The 18,735-nt window shown below is 31.8% G+C and overlaps 1 protein-coding gene across 1 annotated transcript in view; it reads left to right on the top strand.

Annotated features, from left to right (window-relative positions):
• Nucleotides 1-3,434: 3,434 nt before the first annotated feature.
• The window catches only part of TppII (Tripeptidyl-peptidase II), a 313,141-nt gene continuing 297,840 nt past the window's right edge, over nucleotides 3,435-18,735 (top strand). The window contains exons 1-2 of the mRNA XM_085809472.1: nucleotides 3,435-3,675; nucleotides 17,526-17,654. Of these exons, the coding sequence (XP_085665598.1) occupies nucleotides 3,517-3,675; nucleotides 17,526-17,654 (288 nt within the window). The 5' untranslated portion in view covers nucleotides 3,435-3,516. The remainder of the gene's footprint in view (nucleotides 3,676-17,525; nucleotides 17,655-18,735) is intronic.

Genomic DNA, 18,735 nt, shown 5'->3' with positions numbered 1-18,735 from the left:
ACATAAATTACGCATATGAGGGGGGATTATTTGTGAATAAATAAACTGTATTGCACTTTTCTCCACTATTTCATATTACGATGGAATTATTGCATTTCAAAGTTATTTCTCATGAATTAATTTTCCTGTTCATGATTTTTGATATTTTCAAAGAGAAAATTCCACACTTTAAATAAAAAAATACACGAGAAGATACTTTATGCAAAATTTAGCGTAAACGGTTTTCTTAATTTTGCTTTGAAAATATTCCAGGGTAATCGTTTTCATTACTGGAAGAAATATGAAAAACAGATTTACTACATTGTGTCAACACCCAATATTTCCTTATTCTTTTGAAAACGTGACAGATTACTCTTTCTAAAATAAATTAGAAAATATATTATGTGCAAATAGAATATTCGTTGAAAATGAAATAGATTTCAACTTTTGGATATAACGATGGTTTTAGACAAAATTTCTACCTATTCGTGACAACGGCCATGGGAGGGATTCTTACAGCAAGGCCAACAACTAAGTATAAGTTGGCCTTGCTTACAGTAAGTAACCTTCGTTTGAGAGTTGGGGAAGTTTGTTAAAATAAGCCAATCATATTACAGCTACTAGAGATACAGGTTGACTCATCAGCCATGTTCAAGCGTGGGCCTCGTATTGTAGCCACGCTTTAAGGTTGTATTTCAGGTTTGGGGTGCCAGTTTTGGCTCTTTAGCAGTGTTCGCTAAAACGTTATTATTTAACATTCTAGGGTATCCAAACTTCCGAATTTTTGCATTCATATAAAGATGTGTGGCTTTTGTCCCCCTTCTTTTCTCTGCAGTTCAGCTTCTTTCTTGTATTTTTTTAAACTGCCAAATTTCTCATATGATTTAAGTTATTTTAAAAGTTTCTAAAACATTTTCATATATTGTATTTCACATTTGTATATTAGCTAAAAATACTTTCTTTACTGAATTTTCAATTTGTACTTTTAAATACATGTATAATGTTAAGTATCTCAAAATCTATTTTTTTTTACAATAAATTTCTCCAAGCTGTATGCTTAAATTTTTATGAGGTTGTACTGGATTTATAATCATACTTTCATAGTTATTTAACTTTTTTCCTTTTAGAATTCAAGGTAATTTCATGTGTCATATAAAAATTAGAAGTCTCTCAGTGCTCTATTTGTATGATAATTCTTAATTTCTCAGCTATGGCATTTCAGTACTGATGGAGTTAAGCATATTAATTTTATTTACATTACATGTTAAAATATTTAGAGGCCATTAAAGCTGTGGGTACAAATTGGTATGAATACAACTTCAATAATTTTTAAGTTTCTAAAGCTTTCCTGAATCAACGGATAATTTTCTAAAATTGTCAATAAATTTTTACATGATAAATATATAAGTGCATTATGGCGCTTTAATATATCTAGCAAGTTCACAGTTTAAACTTCTGAAAAAAATTAATAGCATGTCTGCATATAAAGCATGTTTTTTATTTTAAATATGCTATTTGAAGTTTGCTTGTATGGAATCTAACATCTATTATTGTAGCAAACTGGTTAAAAATGTTATTTTGCATGTGTTTCCAGAAAAGGCAGCTAAAGGCTTTATGATTTTAAATACTGGTTCAAGACATGCACCTTTAAATTAAAATGCTTAGATTGAAGTGCAGAATGCTGTAAAAACATGCCTGACACACATCCGCTTAAAAAGCCGCGGTCAAAGAGAACGTTCTCTCTCACCAAGATTCCCCTCCTTTTTTGTTTCCGCCCACTCATACCCTCACGCCTCTTTTTAGCATTATCTGAGTTTTCATCAGCTATATTTTAAGCATATTTAATTTTTGTGATGATAAAAGAGCTAAAATTGCGCCGGAGCTCACTGGATCCATGCTGCGATGCTTCTTAGTTTTTGTAATAAATCATAATTCTAGCCGGAGTGTACTGGAGCCCTAAAATTAGAAGGCTGCGGCATTTCTTTTATGTAACTAAATAACAATTTCAGTAGAAATTTGATCTCGAAAATTTTATTTTTAGCAATAAAATTATATTAAAAATCGCTTATTAAATTTTAATTTATCTCTTTACAGTGAATTTAATTTTAATTATATAATAATCATTGATTAAATAAGAATTTATAAACATTAATTAAATAACTATTAAGGGGTATCAGAAACCCCCATACCGACAATGTTAAATTGGCCATTTTCGATATACCTTTTCTCAAAATCTGCTGTAAATACACGCTTGAAATTTTTTGTGTAATTAAAGTATACCTATCTGACTATACTGAAATGAGCTTTTGAAACATTTTGAATTTTAGAGTAATTTACAGAATATTTTGTTAAGCAGAGTAAAATTTAGCACTTTTCTCACACAAAAAACTTTTTAAAAATTTTTACTTTAAGTTTATCACAAAAAGCTCATTTCAGTAAGCATTAGGAAACATAATAAATAAGCCATAAAAATTTTAGATACCTGTAAGCAGTAGTTACTGAGAAAAGGTACATCGAGTAAAAAAAATCACGTTTGGAGAAAAACGCGTTTTTATGTAAAAATCCTCATTGATCAAAGCAGTCGATGACATATTAAAACTAGATTTTTTTACAGTTCTAATTTTCATAGAGATTAAAGAATGGTATTTTTAGAAAGATAAAAGTGTAGAGAATGTGAAAATGCAAAAATTCGAAATCACAATTTTTTGAAAATTTTGGGGTTCCAACACCCCTTAATTAATCTGATAGTAATTAACAATTTAATTCAAAAATTATTAATGAGTGTAATAGTCATTTTATTTATTTACTCTTGTTCCGCTTTGCTGACGGTCTTCCATAGGGCTCTGGCACTTCTAATTTTAGAAATTAAGCTCTGATTAGGGATAAAATAAATGTAATGATAAAAATTTGATTTAATAATCAAAGAATTGGATAATAATATTTTAAGCTTTTTATCACTTTTAGAAATTTTTATGACCTGAAATAATTTGAAAATAACAGAAGAATTACACCCGACATTAAAAATTATTGCTTTCATTGATTCAGGTATTTTCCGGAAGCTTATGGAAAAGAAAATTCGAGAAAAAGGAGAGCTGATAGAAATATCCTGCGATCGAACTCTAACTGAACATTCCAAAATTAACACACTTGTTAACATTTGACTGAAACGGAAAAATAATTTAAAGGCATTTTAAATAAAGCTATTAAATTTTTATTACCTTTTTGCACAACCTATTAGTGTGAAAAAAGATTTTCTTCCATGTTATATTTGAAACAAAAATCCAAAACCATATTGAAAATGGATCCTAATTTACGTTTAAAACTATCTGAAACAAGGCAAGACATAAAGAAGCTGATCTCTCTTGGCCCAAATTTCGCACAACATTTTAAAGTAACTTTAATTTTGGTTCGATGGTCCGTTGAGGCAAAGTGTTTCGGTTGAAGTCTGTGGCAACATCGAAGCCGGAGCTGACAGATCTGGACTGAGGGCCAGGACAAAAGTTTGGTTTGTGTTGTGTGTTGCCGGTAGCTTGTAAGATGGAAAATAATTCTCTTGATTTTCCGGGTTGGGCATTATTGCCAAAGCGAGAAACGAACGTTTCACTTTTTTTAGATAAACATCCTGAATATGACGGAAGAGGAGTTAAAATAGCAATTCTAGATTCAGGTATTGATCCTGGTGCTAAAGGTTTACAGGTGAGTTAAATGCACCTATCATTCAAAATTTTTGAAAGTCTGAAGAGATTAGTTTTATGTAACCAACAATTTCATGTAAGTATTTTGTAATTAAAGTGCTTTCTTATTTTATAAACGCTTGAAGACATTTTTGATTGCATCTTGAAATATTGAAAGCAATTTTTTTGGAGAGGTATAGATGATCTTATTCGGTGATCGCTGTTTTTAAATAACTCTTCTATATCTGTTTTAATACTAACGTAATTTTTTCGGTTGATCTTTACATTATGGTAACTTGGTGATTTTTTGGCGAAAATTTGGCGACCAACTCTCCTACAGCAACCCTCTATTTTTTTTTCCCCGCCGCCATTTTGTCTTCACGAAGTAAAGATATGTTTCTTTTCTTTTTATCTCCTGAACACTTCTTCCAACAATCTACTAGCCGAATTACACTTATGCTAGAAATTTTATCAAACAAAACTGCTTAATCATGACAAATATTCACTGCAAAATTAGGAAAAACTGCACAATACCATTCTCCTTACGCATTTTTCAAAATAACACATACACATAAACCATGTACACGCCGACTTATTTTTACTTAAAAAAACATCCCAGAATTGCACAAAAATGGCATTGCGCACACTCTTCACTATATCCATGTACACTGCTTTTTTCTCATAAATTACAAAAATTTCACAAAAATACATGACAATTTTCTCAATCTTTTAAACCCGTTAAAAAGAACATATATGAAATTACCTGATCGCGAAAAAGTATTTACCCTTTACAAATATGAACATTTCCACGTATAAAATAAATAAAATATCCAAAAACTTTTACCTCTAAATCATCTATTACATTATACACGTCACCAACAAATTCATACCGAAAGCATTACAAATACTTCGTATCAAATATTTAAATTATTTCCATGCACGTTTATTTCAACTTAAACGTATACCAAATTCCTACAAGCATAAAATTCACAAAATAACTATCATTTCATTAAAATATCACTAAACCATGTACACGTCGACTTATTTTTACTTAAAAAAAATCCCAGAATTGCACAAAAATGGCATTGCGCACACTCTTCACTATATCCATGTACACTGCTTTTTTCTCATAAATTAAAAAAATTTCACGAAAATACATGACAATTTTCTCAATCTTTAAACCCGGTAAAAAGAACATATATGAAATTACATGATCGCGAAAAAGTATATACCCTTTACAAATATCAACATTTCCACATATAAAATAAATAGAATATCCAAAAACTTTTACCTCTAAATCATCTATTACGTTATACACGTCACCAACGAATTCATACCTCAAGCATTACAAATACTTAATATCAAATATTTAAATTATTTCCATGCACGTTTATTTCAACTTAAACGTATACCAAATTCCTACAAACATAAAATTCACAAAATAACTATCATTTCATTAAAATATAATTAAATTCAAAAACACTACTTAAAATATAAATGAGCACATACATTAAATTAATAAAAATTACCTTACAATCCTAATTATTTTAAACTAAATCATTGCTAATAACAATTTTCCCAATAATACCAAATTCCTTTCCACCTTACATTTACAACAATGCATAAAAATAATATCCTCAAATAATTAAAAATACTAACTTACCTAATCTTCTTCAGAATCTTGATTACGTGGCGGATACACTTTTCTTACTTCTGTTTCAGAATCTTTAAAATCATACTTATCTTTCAAAGCAAGATACCAGGTAAAATAAATAACATAATAAAACATCTTTATTTCTCTCTCGCACAACCTTAAAAAACATTAATTACTATCCTTTTCAATACCACTAAATACCCATTTCGAATTCACTTTACTTACGGCCATGGGATCCAAAAATTCACAAACACTATTTCACACAACACAGAATAAAGCCAAATACAAAATTGCCAGATTTTTTCCCGATTAAAGAACAGTAATTCGTCCATTAATATCACATAACATATCCCATGATCTCTCATTTCCCTCACACAAAATAATGCGTAATCAGAACTGAATACTACTCACATTTTTAACAAAGTCTAACTAACCTAATCTTCTTCCGAATCTTCCTTACACGGTGGATACACTTTTATTATGGATTCAATAAAATTACTGAACGATTTTTTTTTCCGAATTTGATAGAATTTGATAAAAAAAAAATTCTCTTTATCACATCTACAATTCATTATGTATAAATTAGAGTATTCATCTTTATTGTTTTCATGAAATTAAATATAAAGCTGTTTTTCATTAACTACCTTGAGGGCAGTTGTTTCACATAAAATGTCTAATAAATTGTAAGTGTAAACACATATTAATCTGTCAGTATAAAGTGTTTTAAACTTTAAAAATGTAACTTCTTAATGTTTTTTAACATTTTTCTCAACGCTTCAATGAAAATGGGGGAATTTTTAAACTCAGATGTGCATATATTAAGTCAACATGCATAGGAAAAAAAAGCTAGTTTCATGTTACATATAGCTTTTTTTCTATGCAAAGGAAATATAGTCAAAAGTCGTTAATCCGGACACCCATAATCCGGAATGATCTATAATCTGAACCTCAAGGCTACAAACTTTCTGCGCATGCGTCAACGCATAATGCGTTCACACATGTGCATAGGCATTTATGCATGCGCATATGTGTGTGCACATGCGCATAATACGTTTACGCATGCACGTTTAATGTATAACGGATGGTATAAGCTAAGCTAAAATTATCTAATTATCTATTTCAGTTAATGTTGCAGATTGTGTTGTTCCTTAATCTTCGAATTGGATCCGGCTTATTATTTTTTGCAGGCTGTTAGAGCAATTTTATAAAAGTAAGCTTGAACTTTCGATTATGTCAAATAGAATTTCTGATGCTGGAGCTGCCAAAGGATCTACAAAGTGAAAGTATGTTTCGATGTCCATCAAACAAAAAGTGGAATTGCTGCAAAAAATGGATAAAGGAATTTCCTTTGTTTCTCTAACCGTTCCGAAATCTGTTTATCAATTTCACGCTGTTCTGCGGGGGGGGGGACGTCGGGGCGCGCAATTAATTGGAAGTTGATCTGTCAGCAGTATTCTTATCTTCAAGGCAAATGTTTTTATTTTATTCGGCTTATAATTCCTTACTAAATGTAGTATTTCATTTCGATGTACTCCGTCTTTGATATGATTTAAATCAAATGTCCCGTCATTATAATTCGCTTTCGATAGTGAAGAAAGTGACACAGAGGTTATTGAAAACGAAAAAATTTCAGTTGACAAATTAGTCGGTATTCTCGACACAGCAATTATAGGACTTGAACAGCGGAACTTTGTAACTGAATAAGAAATTATGTCTGTTTATAGAATTAAAGAGAAAGTATTATCACATAAAACGAAGCAACTTAAACAACTTACATTGAAAGAAATGTTTAACAAAGTAAACAAATAAATAGTAAGCTTTGATACTTTTTAGATCATAATTGTTCTTTATTTCATTAATTACGGTTTCATATTTTTAATTTTATGATTTCTGCATACCATCTTACCAGATTTAAACTGATGATCTATAATCCGGAATCGCCGAAGTCCCGACGAGTCCGTATTAAAGATCTTTGACTGTATTAACTGTTTCCAATACCATTATTGACCATATGCGATCAGTGTATTTTACTTTATGAAATGTAAAGTAAATAATTTTCTAATCTGTAAAACTAATGTGTTTCTTCTTTGAAGAAACAAGAATTTACTTTGTATCAACTCGGCAATTTATTTACTCAGAAATAATTTTATCTCTTTTTATGCTGAGCTGAAGAGAAAAAGGATGTTATAAAACTCTGTCAATTTAAGGGGGGGGACTATAACAGTTACCATCACACTTTGAACAACTAATATTCAAAAATTTAAATAAAAATATCAAAAATGATATCAAATAATGCATAAAAGTTATGGATGCTCTGCTACAGTGGTTTATTTTTGAAGTTTGGTAATGCAGTAGGTAAAGGATGATCATAAACACTATCTTGGCTAGACTGGAGATTACGGTCCAGTCGCTAAGTGAAGCAAAATCGCACCAAATCTGGTAACCTCTTGGCTTAAATACGAATCAATGCTTTTGGATAATTTATTGCTCATTTACTGCTTATTACAATTTCTTAAATTTCATGATAAAATGCTTTACTCCATTTTGCTACTGTCTTAAAAATGGTATATGATATTATGAAAATTTTTAATATTGTTGAGCCTATAAAATACATAGTTATTAACTTTCAAATACTTTAGGTAAAGCGCAGAATCGCCCACTGATTTGTTTGAATCTTTCTTTGACTTTTTAAGTGAAAGTAGGTCGATGTGTACATGGATAAAGTCAAGGGACTGCGCGGTGCCATTTTTGTGCAATTCTGGGATTTTTTTTTTTAAGTGAAAATAGGTCGATGTGTACATGGATACCGAGTATGTGCAATTCTTAAAAATGAGCCAAGCAGTGGGTGATTCTGCACTTCTCCCTTTTTTGTTGTTCTGTTTTAGATATTTTTGCATGTTTACAGGTTGTTTAGATATTTTTGCATGTTTGCGATTCTCTAAAATGTGCGAAAACAACCAATTTGGCGACTTAGCAATTTTTTGAAAACGCGCTAAACTGGACCGTAATATCCAGTTTTACCCAGTGTCTTTAATGAATCTACAAAGAGAAAAATCTCGAAGTGTTATATCTTGGAGACCTGGAAGTCCAAGAACACAAATCTTCATCTTACACATTATGACTGTTCTGGAATTATGGAATACTTTTGCTCAAATGACATAACAAGCTAGTAACTGAAAATGTTTTATTCTGTACGATTTTCTAGGTTAATTTTTGTTTATGAGAAATAAAAAGCAAATAAAACCTGTTCCATTCTTTATTAAGCATAATAGACACAAAAGCAAACTTTCTCTCTTTATATATATATATATATATTTGTGTGTATGTATATTCCAAGAAATTACGATTTGGCAAAATTTAATAGTAGTACAAATTCCGTAATCCGGACTCGTCGCGACTTCGGCGATTCCGGATTATAGATCATCAGTTTAAATCTGGTAAAATGGCATGCAGAAATTATGCAATTAAAAATATGAAATCACAATTTATGAAATAAAGAGCAATTATGATTTAAAGGGTATCAAAATTTACAAAAAAAGAAGCTTAATATTTATTTGTTTACTTTATTAAACATTTCTTTCAATGTAAGTTGTTTATGTTGCTTCATGTTTTGTGCTGATACTTTCTCTCTAATTCTATAAACAGACATAGTAATTTCTTGTTCAGTTACGAAGTTCCGCTGTTCAAGTCCTGTAATTGCTGTGTATACCGACTAACGTGTCAATCAAAATTTTTTCATTTTCAATACCCTCTCTGTCACTTTCTTTGGAAGTGGAAGCTTCATTTCGGAAGCGCACATTAAACGCACAAGCGTAAAGTATAGAAAAAAAAAAGTTTGTGGCTTTGAAGTCCGGATTATAGATCATTCCGAATAATGGACGTCTGGATTACGGACTTTGTACTGTATTTACTATCATTAAGAAATAATAATCATGTTAACAATAGCATTAATATTTCTTAGTCATATTAAATATTTGTAAATTTCAGCAGGTAGTAATTACTCTGAATATGAATATTTTGTATTATGCTTAGCAACTGCAACATGCATAAATTAAAACTAATTTTCTTTTTGGTTAATCTTCGGATTAATGTAACTTGGTGAAAATTTGGCGACCAACCCTGCAACAGCAACCTGCTAGTTTTTTGGGACGCCATTTTGTTTTCACGAAGTAAAGGCATGGTTTTTTTTTTTTTTAACTCGACATTTTTTTCAACAATCTGCTAGCTGAATTACGCTTATGCTAGAACTTTTATGGAATAAAAATGCTTAATCATGACGAAGATTAGGTGCAAAATTGGGAGAAAGTGCAGAATCGCCCACTGCTTGCCACGTTTTTAAGAATTGCACATACACGGTATCCATGTACATGTTGACCTATTTTCACTTAAAAAAACATCCCAGAATTGCACAAAAATGGCATTGCACACACTCTTTGACTCTTGACTTGATCCATGTACACTGCTTAAGGCGTAGCTAGTAACCTTTATCGCCTTACCAAAATGTCGCCAAAGTGTAAATTCTAAGTGTAAATTCCAAAGATTAGCCTTCTTTTTATTTTTAATGTGCTAAAATGTTAATGTTGTCGTTACTGTGTTGTAACACAGTAACGACAACATTAACATTTGCTAGATTAAGAGATAGGTTGTGCCTTTGTTTGTTTGGTGAGTAAAACTTACGGCCTCATTCAATTGAACCATAAGAAATCTAAAAAAATCACTTAGCCACAGAATCTCAAGCTGCAGAAGGAAAATGCAAGAAAGAGAAGTGCAAAAAAATTAAGTGTAGAAACGTTATGTAATGTGAATGATATTAAGAATAAAGTGTATGAAGCATAGTTTTTCTTATGAATTGTGCAAATTACATGAAAGTGGATCCATGTGAAATGTTTTTTCATACCATTTAAAAGACAGAAATCGTTGCTTTGATGACAATATTGCTACATAGTAGTATTTTACAATTATGAGCTGTTTATATTCTTTCTGCTTCCTTTTTCAAACATAAGCAATTGCCTATTATGATTAAGATCAAAGGCTATCCCAATTGTGTTGTCTCTTATGTAATTAAAAACATTCTTAGTTATTTAAACTATACAATTACGATAAGAATTGATTTATTTTTAGACTGCATTTATTTTAGCTGCATGAAATATCTTCATGAAAGACAAGGAAAAAAATTTACACATTTTTAAAAACAGAAACATGAAAACATACGAGGGTTGGAACTTTAATTGTGGCAACTATTTATTTACAAGGAATACAAAAGTGATTCATGTCACCATGTTTTACAGTCCTTCAGTATAGTCGCCAGCATTGCGTACAACCCGTTTCCAACGATGTGGAAGTCTCACAATACCTGTAACAGCGCCTGTTTTGTTGATAGTTTGAATGGACCGGTCTACTGCCGCAATACACTTATGTACATTTCAACACAATATCTGTTACCAAACTTCATTCTGGGCTTTGGCAACTTCCAGAAGCCTGTAAATGATTATTAAGATAATTTATATTATTGTATAAATCATCTTTCAGGCAGATTGGGTGGAATTTTTATAGTTCTCAGTTATTATGTTATATTGAATTGTTTCCTTGTCATTTCTTTAACAAGACTGCCGTCATCTTGATTTGATTGATCATGTAGCAAAATGATGGGTCTTCAGTGATCTTCCTGCAAAGTGATTGGTAGTTGACTTGTAACAATTGCTGCATTTCAGTTAACCCGTAACAGGGGACGTGCGGTCTGACGGACCGCGCCACATGTTCCTTCCATCACCCCTATTGCATGCTTTGTCCAAGTGAATGGATTCTTCCCCTAGCTTCACATTTCGTGACCTTCTTTCTGACCCCTTCTTATCGGAATGCTTTGGCAAGTGTATCTGTTGAAATTCTTCTAGAGCAGTCTGTGAGACCTCACCTCCCTCTCAGTGTTACAATTTTCGGCAGTTGTGAACACATGGCTCTGAAGTTAGGTCCGCGGAGATTCATTTATCCTTCTGATCCACGTTATGCAGAAGAACTGAAAAAAATTCTAGACGAAGTTGGAAGTGATTTTAGTGAAGAAGCTGACTGTGAAGAAAATTTCTGCGAAAAAAAAAAGGCGAGCAGTGGTTTTGATGTCATCATTGCATCATTCGATAGAAACAGACTCGGAAACACAGAAACCTGAAATAATTGGTTTTTATAACAGAACCAAAGGTGGTGTTGATGCTTTAGATGAAAAATGTTCTGTCCATTCCTGTAGTAGGAGAACAACGTGTTGGCCTATGGCTCTTTTCTACCGGTTAGTAGATATGAGTACAGTAAACGCATACATTTTGCACCAAGGTTATAACCAAAACCCTGTTATGACCAGAATGGTGTTTTCGAAAGAATTAGCGAGAGAATTAGTCCAACCACCACTACTACACACGGAGAGGGGAAAATCCAAGAATAAATCGAGAATTGCGCCTGACGATAAAGCGGATTTTAGGAAAAGAAGCTGAGTCTAAGGATGTGGAGCAGTGCACAAAAGAAGCAAAATTAAAATCAAGGAAAACATGTCATCTGTGCCCCCCAAGCAAGAAAAGAAAGACAGTATATTTATGTTTATCTTGCCAAGACCCTGTTTGTTTGGAATGCACGCAAAAGTTATGCAATGAATATGCTAAAGAAGACAAAAACTAAATTATTTACTATCAGAAAATCAGTGAGATACTGATATTTTAGGTACTGTCAAAATTTTTCTGTATTGTGCTACATACAATTTTCTGTGGTTAAAATTTTCTTTGAATATTAACTAATATAGATAAAATAGTTAATTCAAAATAGATGCATTCTTATTTTTAGTTTTATAGAATTTAGTGCAGCATATGATTTTCATCGAAAAATTTGAGGCTATGGGGAAATTTTCTGAGAAAACTTTAATTTCACTTTAAAGTGTAAAAACATATTTTCTTTTCAGAGTAAAATGTTCAAAGAACATCTAAGTGAAATATCATGATGATATTTTAATTAGATGATTTTTTAAAAATTTATTATAATGCACGGTCTCCGAGACCGCACGTCCCCTGTTATGTTCAACTTTTTCACCTTCCCTGTTACGGGTTAAACATGAAAATTTTGCAAGTAATTGCAACTGATGACGTTTCACTGCTAACGATCACTGAATGTTTCAATTGAATGAGGCTTTTAGTGAGATGTCTGTCATGTCTGAATATTAGTTTGTGCAAACAATTTTGATGCTGATTCTATAACAAAAGTATATTTTCATTTGTATATTTTCATTTGGCGTCAAATATAGAAACCAAACTGTGGACTTAAATGTTTATATCTGCTTAAAGCCTGATATTTCTTAGTCAGACGATTACAAAGAAGTAATATGAGAAGTAGGATGAGTATAAAAACAACTTCATTGAGAATTTCATTACTAGCTGTTAATTTTACATCTGGTAAATAAGAACATTTCATATGTAAAACTTTCTGAGTTATCTGTTAGGCTAACTTTCAGAATATATTGCAGTAATAACTTCCTAAATATTCATGAAACACCAGTACAAGAAATACTCTTATTTATGAAATATTAAGAATAATATTTTCTTCAGTGAATGTTCGTTCCTCTCGAAACTGTGAAGTACTGATCTTCAGTTTGCGATATGTTGATGATTTTCTATCAGTTTTTCAGTAGGAATGAGAATACTTATAAAATACTGGTATGATTGTTAATTTGTATTTAGTTTCCTGTATTTTTTCATTATATTAAGAATGCATTTTTATTAGTATGTCATAAATATCTTTTATTTTTCTGATTTGCAAGAATTCCTTCAAGCGTAATATTAAAATTTATGCAGTCTTTTCCCCATCCCATTCAGTAAACTTGTGCTTTCGTCTGCAAACATGTATTAAATCAATGATGGAAATCTTTTGGCTATTTGATGTATGCAGTCCGAAATCCAGATGTCCAATATCAGGAATGATGTACTATTTGGGCCTCTTGGCCGAGCATTTAAAAAAATTTTTTTTTTTCTAAAATGGAAAAAGAAATAGATTCTGAGAATACCGTCTACTTAATGCTTCATGTATGTGCTGTAGACATTTTTCAATAATGAAGCATGTGCAGGGTCCTGATTTTAATTTTACTTTGTCACTCTCCATGTTGAAGAAGCACAATCATTTATTGGCATAAATTTGAATGATCAGTGATTTGGCTTGGTAACCATCTTATTGTTTGGCGTATATCTCAAACCAAAACATTCTATCGGTATATTTCTGATTTTATGCCTGCTGAATATCATACAATCTTCTACCAAACTGGTGAATAAGTGTTTTATTATTGTTTGCTTTTGCCACTACATGACTCATGGCAGCTTGAGAAATGACTCTTGCAGCTATGTGTTAACCAGTTTTTGTTTTAGATGTCAGTAATTGAATACCAAATATCTGGTTAATCTTTTATGCTGACTGTGGAAGTCTGGAACATAGGAAATGCTACATACTGTTCTGACTCCAATAAGATTAATATTTATTTACATTTTTTGGATATCGAATTACAAAGACAGAAAATCAGTCATTGTTCTTTTTCTTCTCGAAGGCTTAATGTTGCCACTATGGCGAAAAGAAAATCACACGCGAGGAGTTTCACAGATGGCACTTCATTAACGTAAATGATGTCGCCTCACCCCTTTCCCAGTGATAGCGTTATACCTCATTATCTTTCAGGTGTGCAGGAAATCTCACTCTTCATCCAGCTTTGTGTTTCTAGGATGAATATTTTTGGATGAACCATTGTCTCTAGGGAGTGGGGGTGAGATTTTGGAGTTATCAGCTTCATGTATCTGGAGATTTGTGGTTATTTCATTTTTGGGACTGAAACCATGTTTCAGTGTCAAAGGTGAAATAACAACAAATCCTATCTATCAATATCCTTTTAATTTTACCTGAAACTTCCACAGCCAAAAATTTCTCAAAATGTTGTTTAGCTAAATATGGTACGAGATACGGTGGTTGAAAAGAAGATGAAATTATGTTGTTATAGATGAATACGTGTGAACAATTTGCTAAGTACTTGTGCACAGAATTTTTGTTTTTTTTTAATGTCTGGTTGTTGGCATTGGTTTTAGGTTTTGGATATGACTTTGCAATTTTTTATAAAATCTAAATGCGTTACAGCTGGGGCAAACAAATTAATACAGTCAAAAGTCGTTAATTCGGACACCCATAATCCGGACCTCAAAGCTAAAAACTTTCTGCGCATGCGCCGCGTTGACACATGCGCATAGGCATTTACGCGTGCGCGTAAGACCTTTTACCACTGCGCATATGCGTTTGCGCAAGCGCAGAATACGTTTTCGCGTGCGCTTTTTATGTATAACAGACGGTATAATCTAAAATTATCTAATTATCTATTTCAGTTAATATTGATGATTGCGTTGTTCCTTAATCTTCGAATTGGATCCGGTTTATTATTTTTTGCAGACTGTAAGAGCAATTTTATAAAACTAAACTTGAACTTTCGATTATGTCAAATAGAATTTCCGATTCTGGAGCTCCCAAAGGATCGTACCAAACGAAAGTATGTTTCGATGTCCATCAAACAAAAAGTGGAATTGCTGCAAAAAATGGATAAAGACATGAAGAATGTGACAGACAGGTTAGTGAAAACGAAAAATTTCGATTGACAAGTTAGTCGGTATTCTCGGCACAACAATTAACGGGACTTGAACAGCGGAACTTTGTAACTGAACAAGAAATTGTGTCTGTTTATAGAATTAAAGAGAAAGTATTATCACATAAAACGAAGCAACGTAAAACAACTTACATTGAAAGAAATGTTTAATAAAGTAAACAAATAAATATTAAGCTTTTTTTTGTAAATTTTGATACCCAGATCATAATTGTTCTTTATTTTATAAATTACGGTTTCATATTTTTAATTTTATAATTTCTGCATGCCATCTTACCAGATTTAAACTGATGATCTATAATCGGGAAAAATCGATAATCTGGAATCGCCAAAGTCCCGACGAGTCCGGATTAATGACTTTTGACTGTATATGTTTTCTCATCAAGGTTGCCACGCTACCGGGAAAACCGGAAAAAGTCAGGGAATTCGGAAATTGACCAAAAAATTCAGGGAAAAGTCAGGGAATTTAAGTGTTTTAGTCAAAATATGGAAAAGTCAGGGAATTTCATACAACGATCCCGCCAAAAAAGGCGAGTTTTGCGCCGACGTCGGAAGAGATCACTTTTTTGGCGAATTGTGTATCACGTGAGTGTCATTTGGGCAGCTGGCATAGAGCCAATTTTTGCAGCTCCAATTTGATTGTCTTTTAGAAAGGCAAATCAAGTTTCCCGCAACTTTTGGTTTCCAGTAACCTCGAAAATCGCATGTGCTGTGCATGAACTAAAGAAAGTACCTGTTCTCGTATAAAACAAAATGGGTTTAATCCTAGTATACGGTACCATGAAGGTTAGAATAAAAAAATATGTATTGTAAAGAAAGAAAACCTCTCTGCAACAAACGTGGCTCTGTTCCATCATAGAGGGAAACAGCTGTGCATGCGCGATATATATGTCGCCAAAGCTCGAAACCGGTGTCGAAGTTCGAAGGTCACGTTATCAAGAATTCATAAAATGAATATCGTTTAAAATTTCTTTAAACTCTAAAGGAAAAGAAAATATTTTTTGGCGCAAGTAAATTAATTCATGGATTAGTTATTTTGAGAGAGAAAAAAAAAAAAAAAATACGAAAATCCGTTTTTAAAATTATTGCGAAAAATCCAAGAAAAAACGTTTGTTCTTGGATTTTTCGCAATAATTTAAAAACGGATTTTCGTAGTTTTCTTTTTTGTCAAAGAACGTTTCTTCTTAACACGTGTTTCTCAATTTCCTGTACACATCGCGAAAAGGGAAATTCTGGCAGCTAGGTTCCGTCGCCAAATCCCTTCGCAAATTTTCCCTTTGCTTTCTAGCCGCGTAATAGCATTTAAGTGTATGGAACCTTTTCTTCTTTACATAGACGTTCTTTGATTAGAATAATCTCCATGTATGGTACAGCGGGATTTGGTGACATGATGCTGAGCAGTAAATGAGTCATTTTGTTCTTGGCGACAATTTTCAAAATTGTGCGAAGGCCGTACCGTATACTAGGATTTTACCACAAAATCTTTTTTTTCTTTTCTTTTTAATAAATACCTTGTCATTTTGCAGTAAAATAAAAAAACAGTAATCAATCATCTAGGCTAACCATGTAATATAACTATATTCGCTAAAATATCGTTGATTATTCTAATTCAATTTTTAAGTAATTATCTTTATTTTTATGTTATTCATATCATTTAATGTTGCTTCTTCCCTCTAAATTTATTTATCATTAGTAAATAATATTTCCAAATTTCAGGAAATTTTCTCTGGCATAAACCTGAAATTAATTCTAGCAGTATGATGACACCACGAAATTTAATGCACATATTTTTTCCTTATGTATGCTGCGAAATAAATATAAAATACCTCAATTTAGTAAAAAAATATCATTAAATAGATTTCTTTCTTTCATTTAGCTACAGAATGTCTGCAAAAAAAGCCTTATTTTATTCCAGATTGGGGAGATTCTAATCTCAATCTTCAGTGGAGAAAACAACTCCTATTATAATTATATTTGTGTTTTCAAGTGTTAAGGTGCCTTTTAAGAAGACACCTCACACAAATTAAATTTACCTAAAATCTAACCTAACTTTTAGCATTGCGTTGTGATTTATAAGAACCGGATTAGCCTCATGTTGAACTGGTGATGATCATGAGTAATAATTAAATAAAACGTACAATTGTTATACAATGTATATATCTTAAATTTTATTAAGTTTCTTAAGTGGAAAAGTAAACAAAATTATCAAACAAAGTGTACCAAGAATAATTAAGAATAAATGTCCTCTGAGATTTATTGAATAATAAAGTGAATTTGCTACACAGTACAAGTAATACCATAATTAATTTACCTCTTAGCACAGCCAACGTACATTACGCGTATAGACTGGAATTTTCTCGAAACATACCTGGAAAACCTGGAAAAGTCAGGGAATTTCATTCTCCTGTTTGAGTGGCAACCCTGTCTCATAATCTATTTTATCTAGAATTTTGTGCATATAGTTAAAAAATTTTATTTATTATACATACAATGCTTTGTTTAGTTAAACCATTAAGCTTTAATTTCATAAAAGATAATCTTTTTAATTTTACAATTCATCAAGAAAACAAGCACTGGGCAACAAAAAATTATTGAAATGATGGATGCTACTGGTGCTGGGGATATTGATACATCAACTGTTGTAGAAATGGCTGATGGCTGTATTACTGGACTCACAGGACGCAAATTAAAGGCAAGCTCTTTTTCATGTTAAAATTTAATATTGTTCACTGAAGTTTCATGCTGCTTTGGCTGCTGTTTTTGAGTGTAGCCATATGTGTGTATATTTTATAAGCATGTATGTATCTGTGTTATTTCTAAACCATGAAGTTGGCTACTTCTTGAAATGGCCGGCTGATCTGGCCAAAACCTGAAAATTATAATGGTTCCCATTGGTTAGTCCAGGCTTTGGCTGGCTGCTTCATGAATTAGCCAAGAGAAACTGTCTGAAGTTAGATATTATCTTTGTTCTTATTGTCTTTTTAATGATTTTCAAAAAAAAAAAAAATTTTTTTAGCATATGAAAGTTGAAAATCTTGTATCCTGTTTAACCTTATGACTTTTAAAAAGAGTGCTTTTATCATTAGTAACATCATTAGCATATAACTGAAACTTTCTGTAGTGTTTTCTGTGAAATCAAAGGGGGGGAATAAAAGAGTAAGCAAAGAATTTTTTTTTTTTGAGGGTGTTAAAAAAAATTGCTGAAAACAGATAAGCAAGTGATGATTTTATGATGTGTTTTGATATTGGAGACATTCTTAGTATACTGTTTCCAAAAATTTTTAGTGTTAGGTTATGGTACCATTAATTTATTATTCATTTGGTTTGGCAAGAAATATTGCATTGTCCCTTACTGGTGACTGTCCACCCCTAAGTTGCCAATAACCTTTTGAGATGGCACATCTTTGTTTAACGCATTCTCTCGGGACAGATGGGAGTTGAAAGGAATTTATCCCACAGGACAGAAATTTTGCATCGCAAAGCCTAACTTTAGAAAAAAAATCACAATAAAAAAGTTTACGTTACATAGATTATGTCTTTTACCTTTATTTTTCATGAAAATCTATACAAAAAATATTGCTCGGAATTGATATTTAAATTATTTTGAAGTTTTAACCCTCTCAGCATTATGGACATAAAATTCCGTATGGATTGGTAGCCTTCGTATTCATTACATATGAAAATTTCTGCCAGCTTTTAAATGTATCCAATTTCAGGTTGGATGTATATTGAAAGAAAAGGAATCAAGGTGCAAAATGAGGGAGTCTTTTTTA

Source organism: Stegodyphus dumicola, chromosome X2 (assembly GCF_044657685.1).
Source record: "Stegodyphus dumicola isolate Sdum_Otavi_A_Nest chromosome X2, ASM4465768v1".
In the NCBI taxonomy this organism is placed as follows: domain Eukaryota; kingdom Metazoa; phylum Arthropoda; class Arachnida; order Araneae; family Eresidae; genus Stegodyphus; species Stegodyphus dumicola.
Note: the sequence above shows the minus strand (reverse complement) of the source record. Positions and strands in the feature narration are given on the sequence as shown.